Source organism: Ovis canadensis, chromosome 4, assembly GCF_042477335.2.
Source record: "Ovis canadensis isolate MfBH-ARS-UI-01 breed Bighorn chromosome 4, ARS-UI_OviCan_v2, whole genome shotgun sequence".
Lineage (NCBI taxonomy): Eukaryota > Metazoa > Chordata > Mammalia > Artiodactyla > Bovidae > Ovis > Ovis canadensis.
The window spans coordinates 76,313,697-76,338,634 of record NC_091248.1 but is presented as its reverse complement, the minus strand read 5'-3'; the positions used below and the strand labels follow the sequence as shown (position 1 = coordinate 76,338,634).

Here is a 24,938-nt window from a genome sequence, read left to right as displayed (position 1 = left end):
ACAGCCACAGTTCCAGGGGCTTTGATTCCTTTTAATAGGAAATGGCATCTAAAGACAAAATCTGGGGCCTAAGGGTACTTACGGTCACTTGCTATTATTTCTAAGATTCTTCAAGATAGATACAAAATATGTATTTTTTGCAAAGGAGAAACTTAAACCCTGAGTGAATATTCATTTTTCTGATTTTAATTGAATGGTATAAGGTTTTTTTATTTTATTTACACATCTGTCACCCTGAAAATCTTTTTTACTAATGATATTAACAAAATTATGCCATTAGCAAAAGTACTTATGGGCTTTATCCTACTATGTATAATCTCAATAATTCTGGATGAGGTTTAAGATTTCTTGTCACTTTTTCAGTCCTTAGATCTATGCTACTAGACATATGTAGTCAAAATAGTGTTTCAAAATTACTTGTAATTTTGTTAACATCCTGACATTGTTAAACTGTTTAGGAATTTTTTTTCTATTTAGTTTTTAAAATTATATATAACATACACAGAAACAAAGGAAAAATTATAGAACAAGGTACAAAGAGGTTTAGCTTCTGTCCCCTGCCCACTTCCTCTGTAATTCTGAATCACCCTTCCATGGTTTTTTAACAACATAACAAATGTGGATATAAGCACACTTATGTTTCCTTTCTTTTCTCACATAAAAGGTAGAACACCATACTCACTCTTTAGTACTTTGTTTTCTCCCTTATTTTACCCTGGTAATTACTCCTTAGCAGTATAAAGATGTCTTCCCCACTCTTTTTGAATGCTCCAGTACACAGAAATACTAAAGTTTACAACATGGATATTTGAATGTTTCTAGGTTTTTGTTATATACTCACAGTGTCCTTCTTTCATACTATTCATTTCTCTACATCCCCCACCATATCCTGCAACATAGAGCTCCCTGGTGACCTTGATAAAAGCAATCTTGGTGGAACAGTAGGGTAAAAACTTAACTGGGATGTATTTAAGAGAAAAGGAGAGGAGTACAATTACAAATAGTGAATATTCACAATTTATAAGGAGTTGTGCACTAAAGACGGAAAGGGAATAAAAGTAATAGCTGGAAGGGAAGTGAAGTCAAAAGAGGGTCTTGTTTTACTGTTTTGTGTTTTTAAGGAAAGAGAAATTACATGTTTGTATGCCAATAGAAATAATCCATCCTCAGGAAAGTGATGATGCAGGAGAGAAAAACAGAAAATTTCCAGAGCAATGTTCTTGAGTAACTCATAAGGGGTAAAATCTTGTGTGAAGGAGTTGAACTTAGAGAAGAATATGGCAGAGACAGGCGAAGAAATGTTAAGAAACTTGTACACAATCCCACTACCACCACTCTTTGCCTCAGCTTTCTTATTTAAATAATGAGGGCAATAATAGTACCTATTTCACAAGGCTGAATTTTCACAATAAAAATGCACACAAACCTCTAACAGCAGAGCAGAACACTTAGAAAACATTCAATGGGCATTTGATACTAATCTCTAACAACTGCTTCTCTGACATCATGCAGTTTCAAGAGGATTTAATGAGAGATTTTGTGACAGTATTGATAAGCTATATGACCAATAGCAGACTACCTTTGTTCATTATGTATAAGAACATGATTAGGATACTGCTAAATAGGTTTAAAGTTGCAATAACTATCAATTTAATGAATAAAAAAGCAAGCCCTATTCCATATTTGAAGAACTTTCAAGAATCAGTTTAAAATGACATTTATAAATAACAGAAAGAAAACTTTTAATTCATTTCACCTTCTCTACATAGAAAAATATCTGAAATTAGTTTAAAAAAAAAAGTCAAGAAGTCCATGTGCAAAGCATAAATTACTTACCTTCAGATTTTTAGTGAAAGGATGTACTAAGTAGATGGGATGAAAGAAGTATTTATCAACTACTTCAAAATGTATCAGCTGTTTTCTACATAGGTAATCATCATTTTACTATTAAACTGTAGCAGTAATGGAATTGATCAAGTACTTTATCACAAGGATCATTTTTAAACAAGATAGGACATAAAAGTATGCTAGAATACTCAATATTTTGGACTACTGACATGTATATATATAAATTAAGTACAGTGGCAATCCAACTTAGTTTACTCTCATAATTATCTAATAGATAGATTTAGAACAATTTTTTTCACAGAAACAATACAGACCACTATCAGTCAGCAACCTCATAGACTCCAGAAACCCATGCTTGAGAAACTTAGCCATATAAATTAAAGACATTTAGGAAGATCACTTAGTTTAGAATATAGGTACTAAAATCTCATGAGAGTCAGCTATAAAGTAATCATTCGGTTACCTATAATGATAATTCTTATGTGAAAATTAAAAACTCCAAATTAAAGATTGTGAGAACTCCTAGTCCTAAAACTATGAGTCCCAGTTTCAGAAATACATACAAATACTCATCAAACTTTCGAACCTAACAGCACATAATCTATTTAACCCAAAATATACTGACTGAAATAGCACTCCTAGAAGCCCAGAGACTGATAATCCCTTATTGCCAAGTCCTATTTTTTTAAAGCCTATACCAACAGGCTTCCCTGGTGGCTCACACAGTAAAAACATCTGCCCGCAATGCTGGAGACCCAGGTTCAATCCCTGGGTCGAGATGATCCCTTGGAGAAGGAAATGGCAACCCACTCCAGTACTCTTGCCTGGGAAATTCCATGGATGGAGGAGCCTGGCAGGCTATAGTCCATGAGGCCACAGAGTCTGACACGGCTGAGCGACTTCCCTTTCTTTCTTTCATACCCACTGAACAGAAAGGCTGGATAATGGCCAAGCAAGTCCCTCAGCAGGATGAGGAATAGCATGGCCAAAAGTGCCTAGCAAAAGGTTCTGACATTTGAAAGGAGAAAAGACCATGGCTCTCACCATTTGTACCTCTGGAAGAGCAATCAAAGTTTAGAAAATCCATTAAGAGGCATTTGTACATTTCATTCATATCACTGGTCACTGTCCCTCCAGAGTCCTTTGCTAAATTTTCCATCCAATTCTAAAAGTTAAGAAAGCTTCTTCGGCTGAGATGCAAATTTGCTTCTCTATCCAAGGCCTCTCTCCCTCTCAAACCCAAATCCATACACCCAACCGTTTATTAGACATCTAACACCTTCAGATATCTTTATGAGTTTTCTGTTGTTGTTGTTTGTTTTTTGCCTTTGGCCACACCAGGCAGCACATGGGATCTTAGTTCTAGGACCAGGGATCAAATTCATGCCCCCTGCAGTAGACATGCAGAATCTTAACCACTGGACCACAAGTGAAGTCCCCACCTTCAGATATCTTAATAAGCAACTCAAAGTCAAAACATCTACAACAGTTCCCAGTTTCCAAATCTCCAGATCTTTCCCCTTACTTGTTCCCTATTTCTTAAACAACTTGCCACAGATGTTTAAGCCAAACTCTGGGCATTATCCTCAATTTTTCTCTCACCTTGTCTAACGTATCTAACCATCAGCAAATCTCACGGACTCTATCTCCAGAAGCCCCTCTCAGTTCATTTCTTTCCATTTCCATTGTCATTACTCTAATCTAAGCTGCTACCTCTTGCCGGAACTTCTGTAATATTAATAAACAGCATCTTTAATTGGTCTTCACACACTCTGGTCTACAGTCAGTAAACAGAGTGATCTTTTAAAAATGTGAATCATTCCTGTCACTCTCTAGTAGATCCCTACCAGTCTGGATTTAATTCTAATTCCTTACCATAACCAGATGGTCCCAGTAGATCTGCTTTCTATCTCTTTCCCACATCCTCTGATTTTATTCTTTCCTCCTCTCTCATTAGCCAAATGGGCAATCACTTTGATCTCCAAATATGCTAAGCTCGTTACCAACTCAGACACCATACCTGTAGTATTCTCTCTCAGCTCTTGCAGACTTAACTCTTTCTTAATCATCTTTCGGGTCTTAGCTTTAAAATGACCTTCTCAGAGAGGCCTTACCTGATTTACAGACTTGAAGAAGAGTATTCTCTTTTACTCACCCAGTTTGTTTTCTTCATAACACAAACCATAATCTGTAATTATGTGCACAAGTTTATTTCCCTAAGTGGCATATGACTGTCAGGAACAAGAGAGGGTCCATGTCTGTCTAGCTCATCCCTTTGCTCCTATAGCCCAGCCATGTGTCTTGCAGAGGAGATGCTAAATGCCACTGTATTAAATGAAGTGTTAGGAAGTCCAAAAGCGTTTACATAGATTTGGAAGACATAACTTATTTGAAATTCATTGTATCAGTTATTTTACATGTAATCATTAGGAATGAAAATGAAGTGTTCAGTTAGTATTCAGTCTTATGAATCACAATACTTACTAGCTTAAAATACTGGTGTTAAATTCATCTGGTTCATTTCTGTAAATGGTACTGATATTAGCATATTATTATCAAGCAACAATTGTGTGTTGGTATCTTAGCATTAACACTTCTCTAAATAAATAGTCTATTTCAAATAAACTTTTATCTTTCCACAGCAAGGGACCATCAATTTTCAAAAAGTACAACATAACAAAATTAGATTATACCCCACCCAAAAAATACATAAAGCAAAAACAAGTATGGATGAAAGCGTGAAGAAAGTAGAACCCTTTTACATTACTGCTGCTGCTAAGTCTAGTGGGAATATAAAACAGCATGACCTCTTAAAAAGCTTGACAGTTCCTCAGAAAGCTACCATATGACTCAGTATACATCCAATCCATTCCTAGGTATACACCAAAGAGAAGCGAAAACACACATCCACACAAAAGCCTGTAAGAGAATATGCACAGCAGAGAAAAGTAGAAACAACTCAAATGCCTATCATCTGAAGAATGGACAAACAAAATGTGACATCTATTCATACATACAATGGAATATTATTTGATCACAAAAAGTAAGGAAGGACTCAGACATGTTATAACATGAGTGAATCGTGTAAACATGCTAAATGTAAGAGGAAGACATAAAAGATCACATATATCACAGTTCCATTTATGTGAAATTTTCAGAATAGGTGAATACATAGAGCCAAAAAGTAGATTAGTGGTTACCAAGGACTGAGGAAACAGAGAATAAGGGGTGATGGCTAGTGAGCATGGGCTGATGAAAATGTTCTGGACATCAGAACACCATACAGTGGTGATGACTGTACAACTTTCTGAAGTATTAAAAACCACTGACTTGTACGTGTTAAAGGGTAAATTTTATAGTATATGAATTATATCTCAATTTTTAAAACTGTTGCTTTAAATGGAATATTCAAATGCCTTCAGATAATCAGAAGTAAAAGGAAAAAGAATTCTTTAATTTTACTGTAGTTGAAAATAGATTAAGTTTTCAGATGCATAAATTAAATAAGACTTGAAATTTTCTCCACTAAAAAAAATACTGAAAAAATTCAGTTTAAATATCAGTAATTTAATTTAAATATCTGGAAAATCAGTGCTTAGACACGGTAACAAACCACACAACCATCAAGTGAATTTTCAATTGGTTGGATTATAAGCTACAGTATTAGGAAAAGAATGGATTTTGAGATCTCAATTCAAACTCAGTTTAACTCGTAAAAGTGACACAAATTTATTTATCCAGACCTACTAATAACAGTATTTTTTACTTTGATTAAAAATTCATTTCTGTATTAGTTAGGGTAAGTAATGCTAACTGCTATAACAAACCTCAAGATCTCAGTAGCTCGGCACAATAGAAGTTCATTTTTCTCAATTAAAACATTACATCCTTTAAATATAAGAATTCAGAAGACTCGAGGATTGGTAAATTTAAAACAAAGTACTAATGATATTGTCAATTAAAAATTTCTTCTGTTAAGATAACTGTCTACACAGAGTAACATATAAATACACTTGACTATTTCTGTTAACAGCACCACGATTCTTCCTTCTGCTCACACCCTACATCCAACAGTCAGCAAATCCTATCAGGAATACTATTAACAGTGCTTCCCAGGTGGCTCTACTGGTAAAGAACCTGCCTGCCAATGCAGGTTAGACATAAGAGACACAGGTTCTATCCCTGGGTCGGGAAGATCCCCTGGAGGAGGGCACAGCAACCCACTCCAGTATTCTTGCCTGGAGAATTCCATGGACAGAGGAGCCTGGCAGGCTGAAGTCCTTAGGGTCACACAGAGTTGGACACGACTGAAGTGACTTAGTACAGCATACAATTAATACTCTCACCATCTCCACTGCTCCACCCTAGATGAAGCATGGTGATATATGGCAGAGCAGAGGCAGCTAAATTACCAAGCTGGAAACATCCTGTTGGCACTCTGAGCAGCCCAGAGACAGAACTATACCACTCCAAATAAACAGCTGCTTAATCAGCTGGCCCCAAAATTTAGCTACCTACTTAACAGAGATGGCTAGAAACCAAGGTGAGGAAAGTTCATCTGCTAGTATAATATACAAAAATAAATCCTAAACTGGGAAAAGATGTTTTCTTTCTAAAAGGTTTATATATATTTTATCTGACTTTTTAATGTTTAACTACATAGCAAAATGAAATACTATGTACCCCTAATGCATTTAAAATATTCACAAGAGTCTAACATGAGTTTACTAAGAGAACAACACTTTTTTATTTCTGGCAAGTCATGTTGCTTGCTTGCTCATCAGTCACTAGGTCATGTCTGACTCTTTGCAACCCTATGGCCTGCAGCCCGCCAGGCTTTTCTGTCCATGAGATTTTCCAGACAAGAATAATGGAGTGCGTTGACATTTCCTTCTCCAGGGGATCTTCCCAACCCAGGAATCAAACCTGTGTCTCCTGCATTCGCAGGCAGATTCTTTACCACTGAGCCACTTGGGAAGCCCAGAAAGTCATGCAGTTGGTATCAAAAGATTAGATTTTTTATGTGAAGGACTCAATGGGTCTCTCATGATTATGTATGGCTTAAAAAAAATCATGTCCTTAGTACATCCAACATAACCAAACAGCTCAGTAAATGCAACAGTCAACTTACATGTTGATTCAAAGAACTACAGTCCAATTTTTTTGAAAATAGTTAACTATTAACATTTCAGTACTTACATATAATTCAGCTACAAATGTCAAACAGCCTTAAAGAGCTAGTTCCCAGGAAGTGCATCATTTTCTATGGGAAATGAATTCTGTGAATTTGTACTGAAATGTATCTCCCTCTTATTTCCACAAGATCCACCCAATCTAACGCTTCAGGAAATTTAGAGAGACTGTAAATGGAAGCACAGCTTAACCAAACTGCCTCTACCTCTTATCCTCTTACAACGACCGTAAACAAAAAAAGCTCACAGAGCTTAAACAATAATTTCCTCTAGAACTCCAAAGGGGCATTCTGTGCTTAGCTGTTTCTACTCACAGGCCAAATTAGGTATACATACAACAGAGATGCCAGAATGTATGGCTGTTGTGGTTCATACAAACAAGCAGGAATGTGAAACGATAGGCAAAGCTACGTACTTTGAAGTCTTAAGATATTATGTTCCCATACCTTCTTTATAATTTATCAAAATCACAAAAATAACCACAGTCTAAACTGATGCATTAGAACAGTATTAAAACTATGTTACCCATTCACCTGTAGTCTTTAGACGATAAACCATCTGAACACACATGTCTTTTTACAGTTTACTTACTTCTTTTTAATTTGCAAGTATATAACTGATAGAGCCAAGCCCTAAATGCCTTTCTTCATGTTATTATATACAACCACATATGTTTAAGATCTGAGGCTTGCAAGTCAGACCAGACCAACCTAAATACAAATTCTGATTCTAGTTAAAGTTCTATGACCTTGGGCAAAAAAAAAAAAAAAAAAACAACCAAGTCTCAGCTTCCTCATCTAGAACAGAGAGCTCATAATAAAACTTGCAGCATAACCTATGAGGAATAAATGTGATAAATATATAAAATGCTTAGTAGAATGACTGGTATACACAACCACTTAGTAAATGTCAGTTTAAAATCAGAGCACCAAATATGACAGTTAAGTAAAAGCATTCAAGACCATCAAATCTGTATTTATTATGTATGGGAATCCCATGGCAGTCCAGTGATTAGGACCCCATTTTGTCACTGCTGAGGGCCAGTTTCAATTCCTGATTAAAGACCTCAAATCCCACAACCAACAAAGCGCTGCAACCCATCCCCCCGCCAAACACACACACACCAAAAAATTATTATGTAAAGGAAAGGAATAAAGTTCTAGAAAAATTCTATTTTTAAAACCACTGGTGCATGATTAAACAAAACATCACCTTCACCGTACTGTTATTTTCCAAAAAAGACATTAGAAAAAGGCTACAAGAGGAGCTAAATAAAAGAAACTTTAGTCACCACTCATTCAAAACTTTTAACTTTCCATCAACCTTTGATAAAAATCTTATAAAACAAATATTAGGGTGGATTATAGCCCCTTTAAATCAATAGTTCTGAGGTGATTAAGCAGGCAGATTTTAAAAATGACCTGTGTTTCCCTGGTGGCTCAGAGGTTAAAGCGTCTGCCTGCAATGCGGGAGACCTGGGTTCGATCCCTGGGTCAGGACGATCCCCTGGAGAAGGAAATGGCAACCCACTCCAGTATTCTTGCCTGGAGAATCCCATGGACAGAGGAGTCTGGAGGGCTACAGTCCATGGAGTCACAAAGAGTCAGACACGACTGAGTGACTTCACTTTCACTTTTAGTTATGATAAATGAAATGTCAGAAAGAGAAAGATAAATACTATATGATATCACTTATATGTGTAATCTAAAAAATATAGCAAACTAGTGAATATAACAAAAAAGAAACATACTCAGAACAAACTAGTGGTTACTAGTGAAGAGAGGGAAGGGGGAAGGTAATAAAAGGGTCGGGGACTAAGAGATACAAACTATAATGTATAAAACTTACGTTATAAGGATATATTGTACGACATGGAATATAGCCAATATTTTACAAGTTTTTTTTAATAAAAAATGACCTTCCTAAGTAAGGTAATAGGGAATTACAAAAATAACAGAGATATAAACCTCAAATTGTATTATAAAAGCTACTTCCACTGACAATGACAGTAAGACTTCTATCTGAACTGTAGGCAGTTTGATTATGCAATGTTACATTCTCAGAACAGAATCTATACAACTAGTTCTATTCCTATTTCTTTAATTCTAAAAGAATCAGAGCAAAGGCACAATTTGAAAAGGCAGCAAGAGAGGGGAAATCTATCCAGAAGTGAGGGCACTTCTATCCAGAGTTCAACAGGCACTCTGAGTTCAAGACTGAAAAATGGGAAACAAAAGAATACGCGTCCCTTCAAAATTGATTTCAGGGTAAGTCATGTTCATCTTGGTTTGTGTATAAGAGCAAACAGTAAGAAACAAGATAATGAAAAAGGTGCCTAACTGGATTTAGAGATTCTTATTTTTTATTTCCCATTTTTAAAGTTTTCTCTAGGACAGTCCATTCTACTGAATAACATTAAGTTCAACCATTTTGACATTTACATACCTGGTCTAAACTAGATCAAAGTCTGAAACTGCTCAAGTAAAAGTAGTCCTCTTGATAGGTTATCTTCACCCACTAGTAGCAATTACCTAAATTTCAGAATAATTATTTCACACTACAGGCCAAGTTTAAGAACTAAAAATCTAAAATCATTAAGTGATGACAAATGTCATATTAGAATATGATTCACAATTATATACACTATCAACATGAACTGCTGCACTAACCAGGTCTTAAACCATGTTCTAAACCAAGTATCAATACCAAAGTTAGATAAATCTCCACCAGAGCTCAATTTCAGATCTGAGGTTTTTTTGTAATGACTGTTGAAACTTCTGCATAAATGTAGCAACTGCCTTGCTTCCTAACTGGAGAACACTTTCCCCTTGGCAGCCCATTATGGATCTATAATCTTTTAACACAGTACTATACTACCAGGTTAGGCTGTAGTCCATGGGGTCGCTAGGAGTCGGACATGACTGAGCGACTTCACTTTTACTTTTCACTTTCATGCATTGGAGAAGGAAATGGCAACCCACTCCAGTGTTCTTGCCTGGAGAAAACCAGGGACAGGGGAGCCTGGTGGGCTGCTGTCTCTGGGGTCACACAGAGTCAGACACGACTAAGGCGACTTAGTGGCAGCAGCATACTACCAGGTACTAGATAATATAAAGCATTCAAAATCATCAGGGCAACAATATCTCTGAAAGAACAGTTAAAAAAAGAAACTATCATCTTACCTCCTTAAAACTGTTCTCAATTCTCTAAGAAAAATGTTTCTGTGAATCTTTTCTAAAACAGCTTCACATTCCCTTATCTCAGCTCGAGTGGACTGTTCCTTCCTGTGTTCCTACAGCACTCAGTACCTCCCTCTTGTATGACACTAGCCACATAATATTGTATGTCTGTATCCCCCACTAGACCTGAGCTGCTGCTAAGTCGCTTCAGTCGTGTCCGACTCTGTGCAACCCCATGGACAGCAGCCCACCAGGCTCCCCCATCCTAGGGATTCTCTAGGCAAGAACACTGGAGTGGGTTGCCAGTTCCTTCTCCAATGCATGAAAGTGAGAAGTTAAAGTGAAGTCACTCAGTCGAGTCAACTCTTCGCAACCCCATGGACTGCAGCCTACCAGGCTCCTCCATCCATGGTATTTTCCAGGCAAGAGTACTGGAGAGGGGTGCCATTGCCTTCTCCAAGACCTGAGCTACTTAAGAGCAAAGGACTCCTATCGTCTTTTTGCTTAGTATATACACAGACCTTCATATGCCAGATCAATAAATCCTGATTAAATAAATAAATGAAGCCCAAGAACATGTGCTTTGGAAGGAGGAGTATATTTGTTGTGGGTTGGGTTTATTGAGGGAAGGAGAGGTTGAATTAAATGAAGTCAGTATCTGACCACAAAACTAAAATCCTAAGATTTTATACACTGTTGCAAAGTTTAGCCAGAATTCCATTAATAGCATGTAGAGATCCTAAAAGAACAACTTCAAATCATTCTTCCACCAACAGCTCTCATTTATTTTCCTAGAAGCCACTCCTCACAGGGACCAAGGCCCTCTACCTTACCTGACCCAAGAGGCCCAATAAGAGCAGTAATGACCAGAGCTACACACTTTTCTACTTCTTGCTATGAAACAGTTGCTTCTACCAGGCACTGAACTCTTCTCTGCTTCGAAGTCCACCCACCTCCACCAGGCAGAGATGCAAAGAATTAGGCATAAGAAATGATCTGTTAAACACCAACTAGCACCTGAGACACTTTAAAACAGAATCAATGTTAAGTAGTCATTGTGGGAGGTCATAAGAACCTAACCTTCCTATATATTAAATCATTAATATAATATTGTTTATACTGTTATATTTCTCTGTTCTAAATAACAACTTTACAAGCAAACTTTAAGAACTCCAATTCCTATGCTGAGGACTAACTATGGCTTTGGAGTATCATTAAACAGTTGGTCTGTTCAACAACTGTGATGCTTCAAATCAGTTCTATAAAAAAGTTAGAATGTTAAGTGTGTCAAATCTAATAACCTTACAAAGTTTTCAGTGAAGTTCTATGAAAATAAACACATGTATACCATCCCCACTCTCATTAACCTAGAAATAAACTTCAGATGTTTTCACTTGGAGAAAACCTGCTGGAGGAGAAAAAAAAAAAGGTTTGCCACAAGGCTAGGTAATTAATAAGCTGCATATTATTTGGTACAGCTTCCAAAACTGCCTCCAGCGTGTCCTAGAAGCAAGAGGGTTAGGAGGGTGGGGTGTAGAGAAATTTGCAGCTTATCTATCCTCCAGCAGCTGACTGATGCAGATGGGCACTGACAGCCCTCCACTGGAGATTAGTACTAAGAGGGCAGAACTCCTGGCAAAAACAGGCTTATCTCAGGTGCAGGTTAAGACAAATGTGTTTCACACTCCTCTCTTACATACTTCTTTAAAAAGAAAAATTTTCAGAAAAGTGATAACTCTTGTTCTATCACAGTACAAACCAAGTCCTTTTTGGTTTACTCACATAAAGATCCTCACATAAGTATATATTTGAGCATATATCTTAGGTAAGTGGGCTTCCCTGGTGGCGCAGAGGTTAAAGTGTCTGCCTGCAATGCAGAAGACCTGGGTTCGATCCCTGGGTCAGGAAGATCCCCTGGAGAAGGAAATGGCAACCCACTCCAGTATTCTTGCCTGGAGAATCCCATGGACGGAGGAACTTGGTGGGCTACAGCCCATGGGTCGCAAAGAGTCGGACACAACTGAGCGACTTCATTTTCACTTTCACTTAGGTAAGTACTTCAGATATATGCTCAATAATGGCTCTGTTATGAACAGTATATGGACATCCATGACTTTCAATTCCAACTACCCTAAAAAGCTATTTTCTACTTCATCGTATGCAATAGGAAATCTTTTGCAAAACAGAAATTTTTAAAAAGAAATTGTTACCCCTGTGTAAATCTTTGCTTTCAAGACAAGATGTGAATGAATTAGAGTTCCAACAATTTTGTTTCAAGTACTTAAATACATCAGGGTTTTTACTTTCCCTTCTAAGAGCATTTGTACGAAAAAATACTGACACACATAGCTAATGCCAACTAACAGTTGTTTTTCTACATCTCCTGTTTCTGCAATAACTGCCCTATTTCTATCGTTGTTCTAGAAACCTAAACGGCTAACTAAACTTAATACTGTAACACTGAAACAGTACTAATTCATTAATATCTTAATATAGATCAAGTGTCTTCCTTACTTGTGTGCATAAAACAAGTGTTAAGTAAAACCTGGAAAGCACAGTTGCCTTCCAACACATCCTTACTGCTGGCTTAAATTGACCAGATGCCAAAAATATTTGCCACCCTAAAAATCCAAGCCTCTTCATTAATAAAAAAGAAAAAAAAAATGGTTTAGTAATTGCCGAAAACTACTTATTCAGGAATGAAATTTTTACACGGTGGATAACAAGAAAGCCTCACTTTCACACACTGTGCATGACATACTTCTCATTATTCCAAGACTTAATTATCAACTATGTTGATAACTTTCAAATCTAACTTTGGGAACAGATGGAGGTGTACTGTCTGTTTTATTTATTATGTTTGCAATATCCAGATATGATTCAGAATAAAAAAAAAAGGACTGTTCTCTTCTAAATTAAGAAAATTTCTGTGTCCTCTACAAGAGAAAAATGAGAGAGGGAGGGGCAGGAGAAAGTCAAACTAAAAACTCTTTGCTTCTTAAAACATATATACTAGTGTGGAAACTATAACTTTTATAGAGGTCACATGCTTATTTCCAAGAAAAAACTCGCTGTTCAGCAGAAAGCAATTTCTGGGCCAGGTGTTGAAAGTAAAAAGGAATTTTATTCTAATAAGTAATAAAAGCTTTAATATGGGTTGTAGTGCTTATCTCTCTTTTTTTTTAAAGGATGCATCTCCTTTAAAATGTCATTCTCACATTAGGTTGAAGACTTTGAGTACAAGGAAAACAGTCTTATTGTATGCCTGCCAATTCTCACGTCCCTTGATATTTCTGTATACTCTTTACTAATTAACTGAACCTCATTAGGAAGACATTAATGATGGTTCAGACACTCAAGAGAGACACATAACCTCGGGATGCAAAATACCTCACAGTTAAAAAGAGACCTATTTGACTCAAGAGGGGAGGGGATAAGCAGGGAGTAAGAGAGTACAGGACACGAAAAGCTGCTGGCCAGAGCAGCTGTGCCCAGCTTTTAGACACTTACTGGTTTGCTAGGGTACACGTTAGACAGATGCGTTTTTAGTTTCCCCACGGTCCAGTTCAAGAAGCAGCTAATAGTCTGGTCACTGTATTTCTGATTCGGTGCTTTAATGATGAGGGTCACAGGAATCTCCATCCCATTTTGGTCCATGGTGCCCCCAAAGTCTTACAGAGTCAAGAGGAGCAGCAGTTAAGCTCAAATGAGCTGAGATGGTTACTGCCGGCGCAGCTGGGATGGAGACGGAAGCGAGTGTGTTCTTAATATTCCTTGTCCAAGTCAGTCATCGGGCGATACAAAGGCCATTGCAGGTACCGAGGATGATGGGCAGCGGCGGCGGCGAGGTCTGGGGGCCCGGCCGTGGGTGCAGTTTTCCCCGCCAGGTCCGGGCTCTGCCGGGCTCCGCCGGGCTCCGGACTGCAGAAGGAGGCCCGGGTGAGAGAGAAAGCGGTGAGAAGGGAGGGGTGAGGGCGAGACAGCCCGAGCCACCGCCCCGCCCCCGCCGCGACCCCCAGCCTGAAACGCAACAAGGCCCCTACGCGATGGTCCCTCCACGCGGGTTAGAGAAGGGGACGGGCCGCTCAGGGCGGCCAGCCGCGACAGGCAAGGCTACCTGAGAGATGGCCGCGGGTCCTGCCACCGCTGCCCTCCGCGCCCAAGCACGGCCAGCGATCGCACAGTCTGGCCGAGCGTCCTCCGCGGTGGCCGCACCCTTCCTGCTGATCGGCGGCGCCCAGGGTCCGGCCCCGGGTCTCGCGAGGCGGCGCGGTGGCAGCTGGAGAAGTTGGCCGAAGGGCGCGGTCTGCTCTCCGCCCGACCCCTCGGGCAGGGGAGCCGCGGCTCACTGCCGGGTGCGGCCGAGGCGGCGGCAGGTGGCAGGAGGGCGGGGACTAGAGTCGGGGCGCCGGCCGCGAGCGCGCTGGTTTTGTTGTTGTTGTGAAGAAGGTCCGGGTCCCTTTAAGCCGGAAAACGCAGGGCGGAAATGCGTCACGGGCAGCTCGCCCCGGCACGCGGCCCTCCAGGTCCTGTCGGCGCACCCCGCCGCCCGCCGTGGCTGGCTCCCGGCACCTTGGGCCAAATTTTGGGTCGCCCGGAAGCCACTTGGGTGCGTCGAGCCCGCCAGGGCAGACCATTCCCTCCGCCCCGCTTCTCCAGAAGCACTTGGGCCTTAGCACTAGCACATTCTGTTTTGACCACACCCCGAAGAATTGGGAAGTGTTGCTCCATCGTTAGAGTTGTCGAATGCTGAATCAAACTTATGCCCCAAATTTCTTGTGTCGACTGTGCAAGGCACGGTACCTGGATCTTTAGTGGAGGAGAGACTATGGGTAGGTTGCTTATGGGGGAGGCTTTCAGTTAAACCTAAAGGCTACCTGTAATTTCCTTGTGATCCAGGTTAACTTTTCTGTGCCTCAGTTTGTTTCTCTAAACGGGGAGGATGATGCCTGCCTGACTGCGTGCTGTTGAGTAAATAAGCTATGTAAACCATTTGGTACAGTTTTGGCGTATGGCAGTTTTTCAACTAAATAATTTCATGTCCTTCCTCTTCATTTTCTCAGAAGTTGACAAGTATTTGTTTAGTGAGCAGGTATTGTGTGTTCAGTGAGAGATGAAGACAGATGGCAATGTTATTTTTCTGTTTTATGGCTGAGACTTGGGACCCCGAAGGTTCAGACTATGCCCTAAGCTGACTTCCTCTCTATTCTCTGCACAGGTTTAGGAGTCAGTGCAGTAAGTTAAGTTTGTTAGATGCGTATTTGCTCAGCTCCAGGCGTCCACTTATAGGTGAATACAAGCAGATAATGCAGGGGGCTTTGGAGACCTGGTCTCTAATCCTCTCAGCTTCAGAAGACTTTCAGGAAAGTTAGACCAAGAGGAGATTCTTCCTCTCAACAGCTGATGCAGCAGGATTCCTTACATCCTCTCCTCTACCTCTTTTTTTTGTGACAAGACACCTACCATATCTTAGCTATAAACTCACAAAGCGCTTCTGAAATAAGAGTGAAGTTTCTTTTGTTTCTTGTCATGGAATGAGAACAACTTGCTAGGACTTGTATTTTCTGTAACAGGTCTTTTTCTGCCTTGTATCTAATCATTTTCATAGAACCTTGGCATCCCACTCCAGTATTCTTGCCTGGAAGATCCCATGGACAGAGGAGCCTGGTGAGTTACAGTCCATGGGGTCGCAAAGAGTCAGACACGACTGAGCGACTTCACTTACTTACTTAACTTAATTCTAGCTTCAAATATTTTTTCAGACTCCCTTTCATCTAGCAGCAGCCTTTTGACACAATTATAGCCCATAAGAAGAAAGGTGAAGAAAGGTGAAGTTGCTACTGGAGCTTCTCGGAGAGTGTTCAGGCGAACATGTTCTGTAGACTAGAGCTCAACCTGGTCCTCTGTCATCCCCCTTTCCTGCCTTCAGTCTTGCCCAGCATCAGGGTCTTTACCATGAGCTAGTTCTTCACATCAAGTGGCCAAAGTATTGGAGCTTCAGCTTCAGCATCAGTCCTTCCAGTGAATATACAGGATGGATTTCCCTTAGGATTGACTGGTTGGATCTCCTTGCAGTCCAAGGAACACTCAAGAATATTCTCCTGTCTTTCTTCCTGGAGGAATTTGATGCCAGTGGTGGGGCAGCCACAGCTCAGTCATGAAGGGATAGAACAAAGGCCTATAAATACAAAGATGGCGGACCAGAACAATTGAAAGAGACTGGATCCTTTATGGCATAATTAGCCACCATTTAAGTCCCAAGTGACTGCTGTAAGAATTCTTTGATGTCCAACTCCTTTTTAAGCCAGGAAGTCTCCCGACTTACAACTGCTTCGACACTGCCATCCAACCCTGCAGCTCATATTGCTAATGCTCGTGACTCAGACTTCCAGGAATCCTTCAGAGTAATGTGGTCATCTCACTTGGCACACTGAAGTGTACATTATTAGTGAAATATACCTTAATTATTAAGACAGATTGTACATTTTACTGTGATAGACACTAAAGTAGGATTCATCAAAGATTCACTAACATGGACAAAATCATTTAAAAATGTAATGAACATTCAAGAGATTGAAATTGAGTATAAAGATGATAAGAGTATCTGACAAATGATTTTTTTTTTTTTGCTTTACAGCCACCTAAATTAAATACCTGAAAATGCTTTTGATGCTGTTGAACTTGGCCACAAAAAAGCAGTATGTAAATATGATCTCATTTTTGTTAATTATGTGTATATGTGTATAGAACAGTGTATGAAAGGTTCAATTCAGTTCAGTCACTCAGTCGTGTCCAGCTCTTTGTGACCGCATGGAATACAGCACGCCAGGCTTCCCTGTCCGTCACCAACTCCCAGAGCTTGCTCAAACTCATGTGCACAGCTTTGATGATGCCATCCAACCATCTCATCCTCTGTCATCCCCTTTTCCTGCCTTCAGTCTTGCCCAGCATCAGGGTCTTTACCATGAGCTAGTTCTTCACATCAGGTAGCCAAAGTATTGGAGCTTCAGCTTCAGCATCAGTTCTTCCAGTGAATATACAGGATGGATTTCCCTTAGGATTGACTGGTTGGATCTCCTTACAGTCCAGGGGATGCCCAAGAATCTTCTCCAACACCACAGTTCAAAAGCATCAATTCTTTGGCACTCAGCTTTCTTTATGGTCCAATTCTCACATCCATACATGACTACTGGAAAAATCATAGCTTTGACTATATGGACTGTTGCTGGCAAAGTAATACCTCTGCTTTTTAATATGTTATGTTTGTCATAGCTTTTCTTCCAAGGAGCAAGCATCTTTTAGTTTCATGGCTGCAGTCACCATCTGCAGTGATTTTGGAGCCCAAGACAATAAAGTCTGTCACTGTTTCCATTGTTTCCCCATCTATTAGCCACGAAGTGATGAAACGGATGCCATGATCTTAGTTTTCTGAATGTTGATTTTCAAGACAGTTTTTTCCCTCTCCGCTTTCACTTTCATCCAGAGGCTCTTCAGTTCCTCTTCACTTTCTGCTGTAAGGGTGGTGTCATCTGTATATCTGAAGTTATTGATATTCCTCCTGGCAATCTTGATTCCAGCTTGTGCTTCATTCAGCCTGGAATTTTGTATGATGTACTCTGCATATAAGTTAAACAAGTACGGTGACATTATATAGCCTTGTTGTACTCCTTTCCCAGTTTGGAATGTCTGTTGTTCCACGTCCGGTTCTAACTGTTGCTTCTTGACCTGCATACAGGTTTCTCAGGAAGCAGTTAAGGTAGTCTGGTATTCCCATCTCTTTAAAAATTCTCCACAGTTTGTTGTGATCCACATAGTCAAAGGCTTTGGCATAGTCATTAAAGCAGAAGTAGATGCTTTTCTGGAAGTCTCTTGCTTTTTCGATGATCAGACAGATGTTGGCAATTTAATCTCTGGTTCCTCTGCCTTTTTCTTTCTTTTTTTTTTTTTTAAAAAATATGGAACGCTTCACGAATTTGCGTGTCATCCTTGCGCAGGGGCCATGCTAATCTTCTCTGTATCGTTCCAATTTTAGTATATGTGCTGCCGAAGCGAGCACCCTCTGCCTTTTTCTAAATCCAGCTTGAACATCTGGAAGTTCTTGGCTCACATACTGTTGAAGCCTCACTTGGAGAATTTTGAGCATTACTTTGCTAGCATGTGCAATAAGTGAAATTGTGCGGTAGTTTGAACATTCTTTGGCCTTTCCTTTCTTTGGGATTGGAATGAAAACTGACCTTTTGCAGTCCTTTGGCCACTGCTGAGGTTTCCAAATTTGCTGTCATATTGAGTGTAGCACTTTCACAACATCATCTTTTAGGTCTTGAAATAGCTCAGCTGGAATTTTATCCCCTCCACTAGCTTTGTTTGCCGTGATGCTTCTTAAGGCCCACTTGACTTCAGACTCCAGGATGTCTGGCTCTAGGTGAATGATCACCATCGTGGTTATCTGGATCATTAAGATCTCTTTTGTATAGTTCCTCTGTGTATTCTTGCCACCTCTTCTTAAAATCTTCTGCTTCTGTTAGGTCCATACTGTTTCTGTCCTTTATTGTGCCCATCTTTGCATGAAATGTTCCCTTGGTATCTCTAATTTTCTTGAAGAGATATCTAGTCCTTCCCATTCTATTGTTTTCCTCTGTTTCTTTTCATTAATCAGTGAAAGGTTAGTCCCCAGAATATTGGTTGGTGGTGTTTAACTTGGTATTTGGAATAGGGAAAATAGTTAGCATGGAATGTATACAAGTCAGCAGTTACTTAGAGGCTGCTATGAGCTGTTTGTTCCTTGTCCATGTTGCAGATATGAAAGGGAAATGTGAAAGAACTACACATTTCAGTTACCATTTGCTAAAGACAGTGGGCAGTGAGAGTGTTTATGTACTACTTGTTGTTCAGTTGCTAGGTCATGTCAGCCTGTTTGCAACGCCATGGACTGCAGTACACCAGACTCCTCTGTCCTCCACTGTCTCCCAGAGTTTGCCCAAATTCATGTCTATTGAGTCAGTGATCCCATCTAACCGTCCCATCCTCTGCCGCCCCCTTCTCCTTTTGCCTTCTTCGATCTTTCCCAGTGTCACTGTCTTTCCCAGTGAGTCAGCTCTTCAGATCAAGTGGCCCAAGTATTAGAGCTTCAGTTTCAGCAACAGTCTTTCCAATGAATAGTCAGGGTTTATTTCCTTTAGGATTAACCCCTAGGCTGTAGCCTGCCAGGCTCCTCTGTCGCTGTGGATTCTCCAAGCTAGAATACTGCAGTGGGTTGTCATGCCCTCCTCCAGAGGATCTTCCAAACCCAGGTCTCCTGCTTTGCAGGCAGATTTTTTACCTACTGAGACTTTAGAGTGATATCATCTGCATATCTGAGGTTGTTGATATTTCTCCTGGCAGTCTTGATTCCAGCGTGTGATTCATCCTGCCTGGCATTTTGAATGATGTACTCTGCATAGAAGTTAAATAAGCCGGGTGACAATATACAGCCTTGTCATACTCCTTTCCCAAATTTGAACCAGTCAGTTTTTCTACTTTCAGGTGCTTAAGGGTGGAATACTAATAGGTAATACTGGATTTGTGATTTGTTAAAACCAAATCCACTTTAACAATATTAACTGTTTGTTCAATAGACATAACCTTAGTAATTAGTTCAGTAATTCAGAGTGATTTCTGCCCATGGAGTAATTTTCTCTGTTGACAAGCAAAACACTTAAAATTATTTGCAAGTAATAAAATTAATTTCCAGTGTTTGTGAGATATTTATTTCCAATTCTTTTGATTGAGAAGGAGGTCAGCTTGAGAAGCTTATATGGATTCCTGTGAGATTCCACTTTCTTTTAAAATTTTTTAAGTGCTTATTACCAAGTTTTTCTTACTTGGAATACCTTTCTGGAAGTTAAAATACTTTATGATGTTGAATAATGTAGTTTTCAGTGTTTTGGTTTTTTATTTTTGATAACCCTCTCGGGAGGAAAGTTAAGTGATGATCTTGCAGTTACAGATTTCAAAAATGGTATTGGCCATCTGGCTTCTGATTCCTTCTATTTCTACTTATACCAGACTTGTCTTTTTCCTTAAGATGCTGTGCCACAAAGCATCTAATCAAATCTCAATCAAATTTATTGTTTAAAAACAAGTGAAATCCTACACTTGAAGCCTAGGAAAATTAGCTCATTTCAACATTGCACTTTCAAAATCTTAATTGGTTCCAGATGTTTGATTATAAGCCATATTGTAGACAAAGGAAGGAAGAAAGCCACACATGCATTAAATGCCAAATGGGTGATTTGAGTGATGGGTCATTTAATGAATTTTCAGAACAGCCCTGAGAGGTAGTGAGGGCAGTGGAGCTCAGAAAGGCTAAGTGTGTTGCCCAAAGTCACACAGCGAGTAACTTCCAAATAGAATTCTGATTCCTCTGTAATGCACACTCTTTCTACTCCACTGAACTGTCTTATTTAAAGATGTTCATGTATAACAAGACACATTCAGGAAGAAAAGCCTTTCAGGAACAACATGTTAGAGGTCCTCTAGATCAGCTTTCCATGTCCTGCCAGAATCACTTTTCTTGTATTTCTGAAAGGCAATCAGCCAACTTTGGCTTAAACCCTTCCAGGCAGAAGGGGCACCACAGTTTTACTACTGTATGACATGCTGTTAAAAAGCCATGATTATTGTGAGTTTAAAATTTATAAAAATTGCTATAATTTGTCATAGGCCACTTTTCTCATTTTAACTAATCCAAAATACGGGGTTTTTTTTTTCCCCATCTGCCCTTTAAATGGTTAAATGCTGTCTGCATCTTCTCCAGACTAAATATTCCTAGATCTGTCAACCATCTTTAAGAACAGTTTCCAGATCACTTGAAATATTGACTCACTTTTGAACACACTAGTTTGCATTACCCTTCTCAATTATGGTGTTTATAATGAGCATTTTGACATGTGATTTCCCTAGAATAGTCTTCATAAGGACACATCTGTATTTCTACTAATTTCTATATTAATATAAAACTTCATAAGCTAGTTTAGCAGTTGGATTTCCTGCTCTTCAGAAACTTATGTGTCTAGTTAATTCTTAGAGTGATCATTTGGCTAAGACTGAAGCCTAATTTCTCTGATAATTTAATCCATTTATTTATGATAATACTTGGAGAAAATGATAGCAAATGGCATCTCACTGGCCTCTTCTAGGTGACCAGAGGAAGGAAGGAAGGGGAAACCCCTTATATTTTTCACCCTCTAAAGAATTTTGACCTAAATGCATGTATTAGTTATCTATTGCTGCAAAACAAGTTGCCCCCAAAACTGTGGGTCAATTTTGGGAATGTCTTTGCTGTTGGTTCTGGTTGTGAGTCTCTTGTGAAGTTGCAGTCAGGATTTCAGCTGGCATTCAATTATCTGAAAGCTCAATTGGAACTGGAGGACCTAATTCCAGGGAGGCAAGTTGGGCTGGTTTTTGGTGTGAAGTCTCAGTTCCTCCTAATGTGGATCTCTCCACAGGACTGGTTTTGAATATCCCTGCAATGGACAGCTGAATTCCTCCAAAATTAGGGAGACTAGAGACCAAGACTTAAGCAGCAATACCTTTCATAACTTAGTTTCTGAAATCATATACTGTCACCTACATGATGCTCTTATTTGGTCACAAAGATCAACCCTGAGTTGTAGGAGGAGAGTAGATAGGAGCATGAATACCAGGAGATAAGAACCAGTCATACTGGAGGCCAGTTACAATAATGTACCTTACCAAAGCATAGCAGGTCATAATGGATACCCTGTTCTTTCTATATGCAGCTATCCAAGCCCAAATCCCAATAACCTGGCAGTTGTTTCACAACTGCTTACCTTTCCTCTGGCATTTAGACTCTCACTTCTCAGAGCTCTTTCACCAATTTCCTCTCCTCAAAATCACAACTATCTAATTCTATTGGCTGGGCTTCCTGGGTGACACTAGTGGTAAAGAATCTGTCTGCCAATACAGGAGAAGTAAGACATGTGGGTTCAATCCCTGGGTTGGGAAGATCCCCTGGAGGAGGGCATGGCAACCCACTCCAGTATTCTTGCCTGGGAAATTCCATGGACAGAGAAGCTTGGTGGGCTACAGTCCTTGGGGTCGCAAAGAGTCAGAGGATGACAGCACGCACACACACACGCAACTGTATTCACTTATTTATCAAATGTTTATAAATGTTTTTTGCTAAACGCAAATATAGTTTAACTGAGTTTGGAAATATTAACTTTGCTATACTACATTCAAATAACTTTAAGAATAATTACTAAAGTGAACATAGAGAGTAGTCATTGGCCTAACTTGGGGGTTCTTAATCTGAGTCTAGAGATGTACCCTGAATTATCTGTAGTACTATGTACACGTGCATTTATTCAGAGGGAGAGTCCACAGTTTTTATCAAATTCTTGAAGGGGCCCTTTGTAACGTCTTTCAGAAATACCACCAAATTTACTCTTCATTGTAAGGTTTTTCCAATTAAAGAAAATGGCTTATTGAACCAGTTACCAAGTTATTGCCTCAAGGGCCCAAACACTCTTCACTGACTGTTTTAAGATAATAGAAGTGTGCATGCTTGGCACACCTTATTTTTCCTTTTCCAGCTCTCATCATATTAAGCTTTGTCAGCAAAGTGCACTGGAGGGTCACTGGAGGAAGAAGAGATTTCTCTACCTGTGTAGTGTAGTATATTCCTTTAGACAGGCTCTTACAGCGTGTGTGGCTTCTGCAGCCCTCAATTCCAGCAATGTCCTGTGGCCAGCAGTGTGTAGCATATCCCATGAATAGCTCCTCCAGGAACCTTTTCGGGCAACAGCCATGAGCAGCTTTCCCTGGAACCCCATCAAATGGCTTCACATGGAGTACCACCAGTACAAAGCTGTCCTTGAACAGCTTCTCCTCAGACCCCTTAGGCAGCTTTGCATCCACAGCAAACTTCTCTGTGAAATGAGCCACAGTTACTGCTCTTCTTCAGGAAGGTCTATCTCAGCCCTAAGGGCAGTAAATGATCACTATATCTGATTTTCCTGTAATCATTAGAATTCTCTTCATTCCTTACTGCCCATCTCCTTATCAGTTCAGTTCCCTGTTATATGTGATGATTCTTTATATTTAACCTTCTGTGTTCAAAATATTGTTTGACTTCAGTCCCTTGAATGGACCCTAACTGATACAGAATTGGTATCAGTAGTGACCCCAGGAGATAAACACAAAAAATTTGAGGGTTCCTTTGGTCATGTCCTTTGGCTAGGCTCCTCCCTGTTAAGAAGTAAGATGAGGTCATTACAAGTAATCAGACCTTCAGTTGTGGTTAATCTTGAAACAAATGATTGCCCAAATTGTTGCTACACACTTGACTGTTAATGGCAGTTAATATGTCTGTAAGGACAGTGATATGGGATAAAGTCTTCTGAGTGTCCTTTAGCAGTTACAGAAAGAAAATGACAAGCTCTTGTCTTTCAACTCTCAGGGCAAGTCACAGTCAACACCACAAAGCCTCTATGATAACTATAAAAGAATCATTTTGTTCTTTCAGACATAGGGGTGATGCAAAAAATCAAGCACAAAATTTTATTTTAAGGATCGCTGAATTGTAGTGATAGTTGTACTCATGCTCCCATCAAATTTTTCACATGACAAATCTGGTTACCAGTGGGAGATGGGGGAGTGAGAGGTACAAACTATTGGCTGTAAGATCAGCTACAGGGGTGGATAGTACAGTATGGGGAATATAGCCAATATTTTGTAATAACTATAAATGGAGTGTAAACTTTACAAATTGTATTAAAAATTTTTTAAGGTAAAAACAGAAAAAAACAAAGAAGAAAGACCAGGATTACAGGGGAAAACAAAATATACTGGGCAAAAAGAAAAAGGGTACCAAGAAAGAGAAAGGAAAACCAAAAGTGGATGCAACCTGCATTTTTTTAATGTTATTATCATCATCATCATCATCATCATTACTAAAATAAAGTGGCTAATTTTTAAATGTTTACATAAAAGTTAAAGCATTCAATGGGAAACAACAGGATTCTGAAAATTGGCATGGAGCAGCTCCTTTATTAGAGATAAAGCTGATCATCTTGAAACTACAAGTCACTCTAAGCTCCCTGTATTCAAAAAAGACATTTGCCCTCTGGAGACTAGCCTTCATTTGCTTAAAAGCCCTGTGATAACTTTATCTTGGGAAGAGGTCTTAAAAGGGCCTCTTATTCTCCACAATATACACCATAACCACCCCCTATTGCCCCTAGATCTATTACAGGTTACATCTCAGCCTGCTCCATGGGGACAGGAACACACATTGACCCAGAAAGAAATAGCTTACACACAAAAGTAATTGCAAGACTTAACTAATCTAGATCAGTAGAAACAGAAAGTATATCCTAAGGGTGTTAGACCTCAGAGGTTGCAATATAACACTAGATTAAGCCAGATTTTGGATATAAGTGCTCTTTGTAGAGATTCCAGGTTTAATGCGTTCATGAAGCTGAAGGGAGCTCTCACAATTTACTGATTGGTTGGCTAAAACTTGGACTCGAACTCAACCTACATTTAATGCAGCTGAGATACCAGAGCCACCTACATCATGTAAATAAAGGAATCCAAGGGCCTAGGAAGATAGGAATGTTAAAACTGTATCATGTGTCACCTGCACACCCACCTGCCCCCTTCAGCGTTCGATTAGAAGGCCCAGAAGACGCTCACTTCACTAAGGCATTGAGAA

General features: G+C 39.6%; 1 protein-coding gene, 1 long non-coding RNA gene and 1 other non-coding gene across 7 annotated transcripts in view; 1 reads left to right on the top strand and 2 right to left on the bottom strand.

The window, feature by feature from the left end:
• Positions 1 to 14,876, bottom strand: part of HERPUD2 (HERPUD family member 2) — a 37,218-nt gene extending 22,342 nt beyond the window's left edge. For 2 of the 3 annotated variants that reach the window (XM_069588052.1, XM_069588054.1), the window contains exons 1-2: positions 14,337 to 14,696; positions 13,730 to 14,140 (exon numbers count right to left, since the gene is read on the bottom strand). In XM_069588052.1, the coding sequence (XP_069444153.1) occupies positions 13,730 to 13,876 (147 nt within the window). In that variant the 5' untranslated portion in view covers positions 13,877 to 14,140; positions 14,337 to 14,696. Of the gene's footprint in view, positions 1 to 13,729; positions 14,141 to 14,336 lie in introns of all 3 variants that reach the window. The other variant, XM_069588051.1, reaches the window with a different exon arrangement.
• Positions 14,657 to 24,938, top strand: part of LOC138439360 (uncharacterized) — a 70,605-nt gene continuing 60,323 nt past the window's right edge. The window contains exons 1-2 of one of the 3 annotated variants that reach the window (XR_011256691.1): positions 14,657 to 15,051; positions 16,857 to 16,917. This is a non-coding gene — a long non-coding RNA (uncharacterized lncRNA). The remainder of the gene's footprint in view (positions 15,052 to 16,856; positions 16,918 to 24,938) is intronic. The other 2 variants (XR_011256693.1, XR_011256692.1) reach the window with 2 other exon arrangements.
• LOC138439949 (U6 spliceosomal RNA) lies at positions 18,169 to 18,275 on the bottom strand. The gene has a single exon (XR_011256887.1). It is a non-coding gene; the product is annotated as a U6 spliceosomal RNA (small nuclear RNA).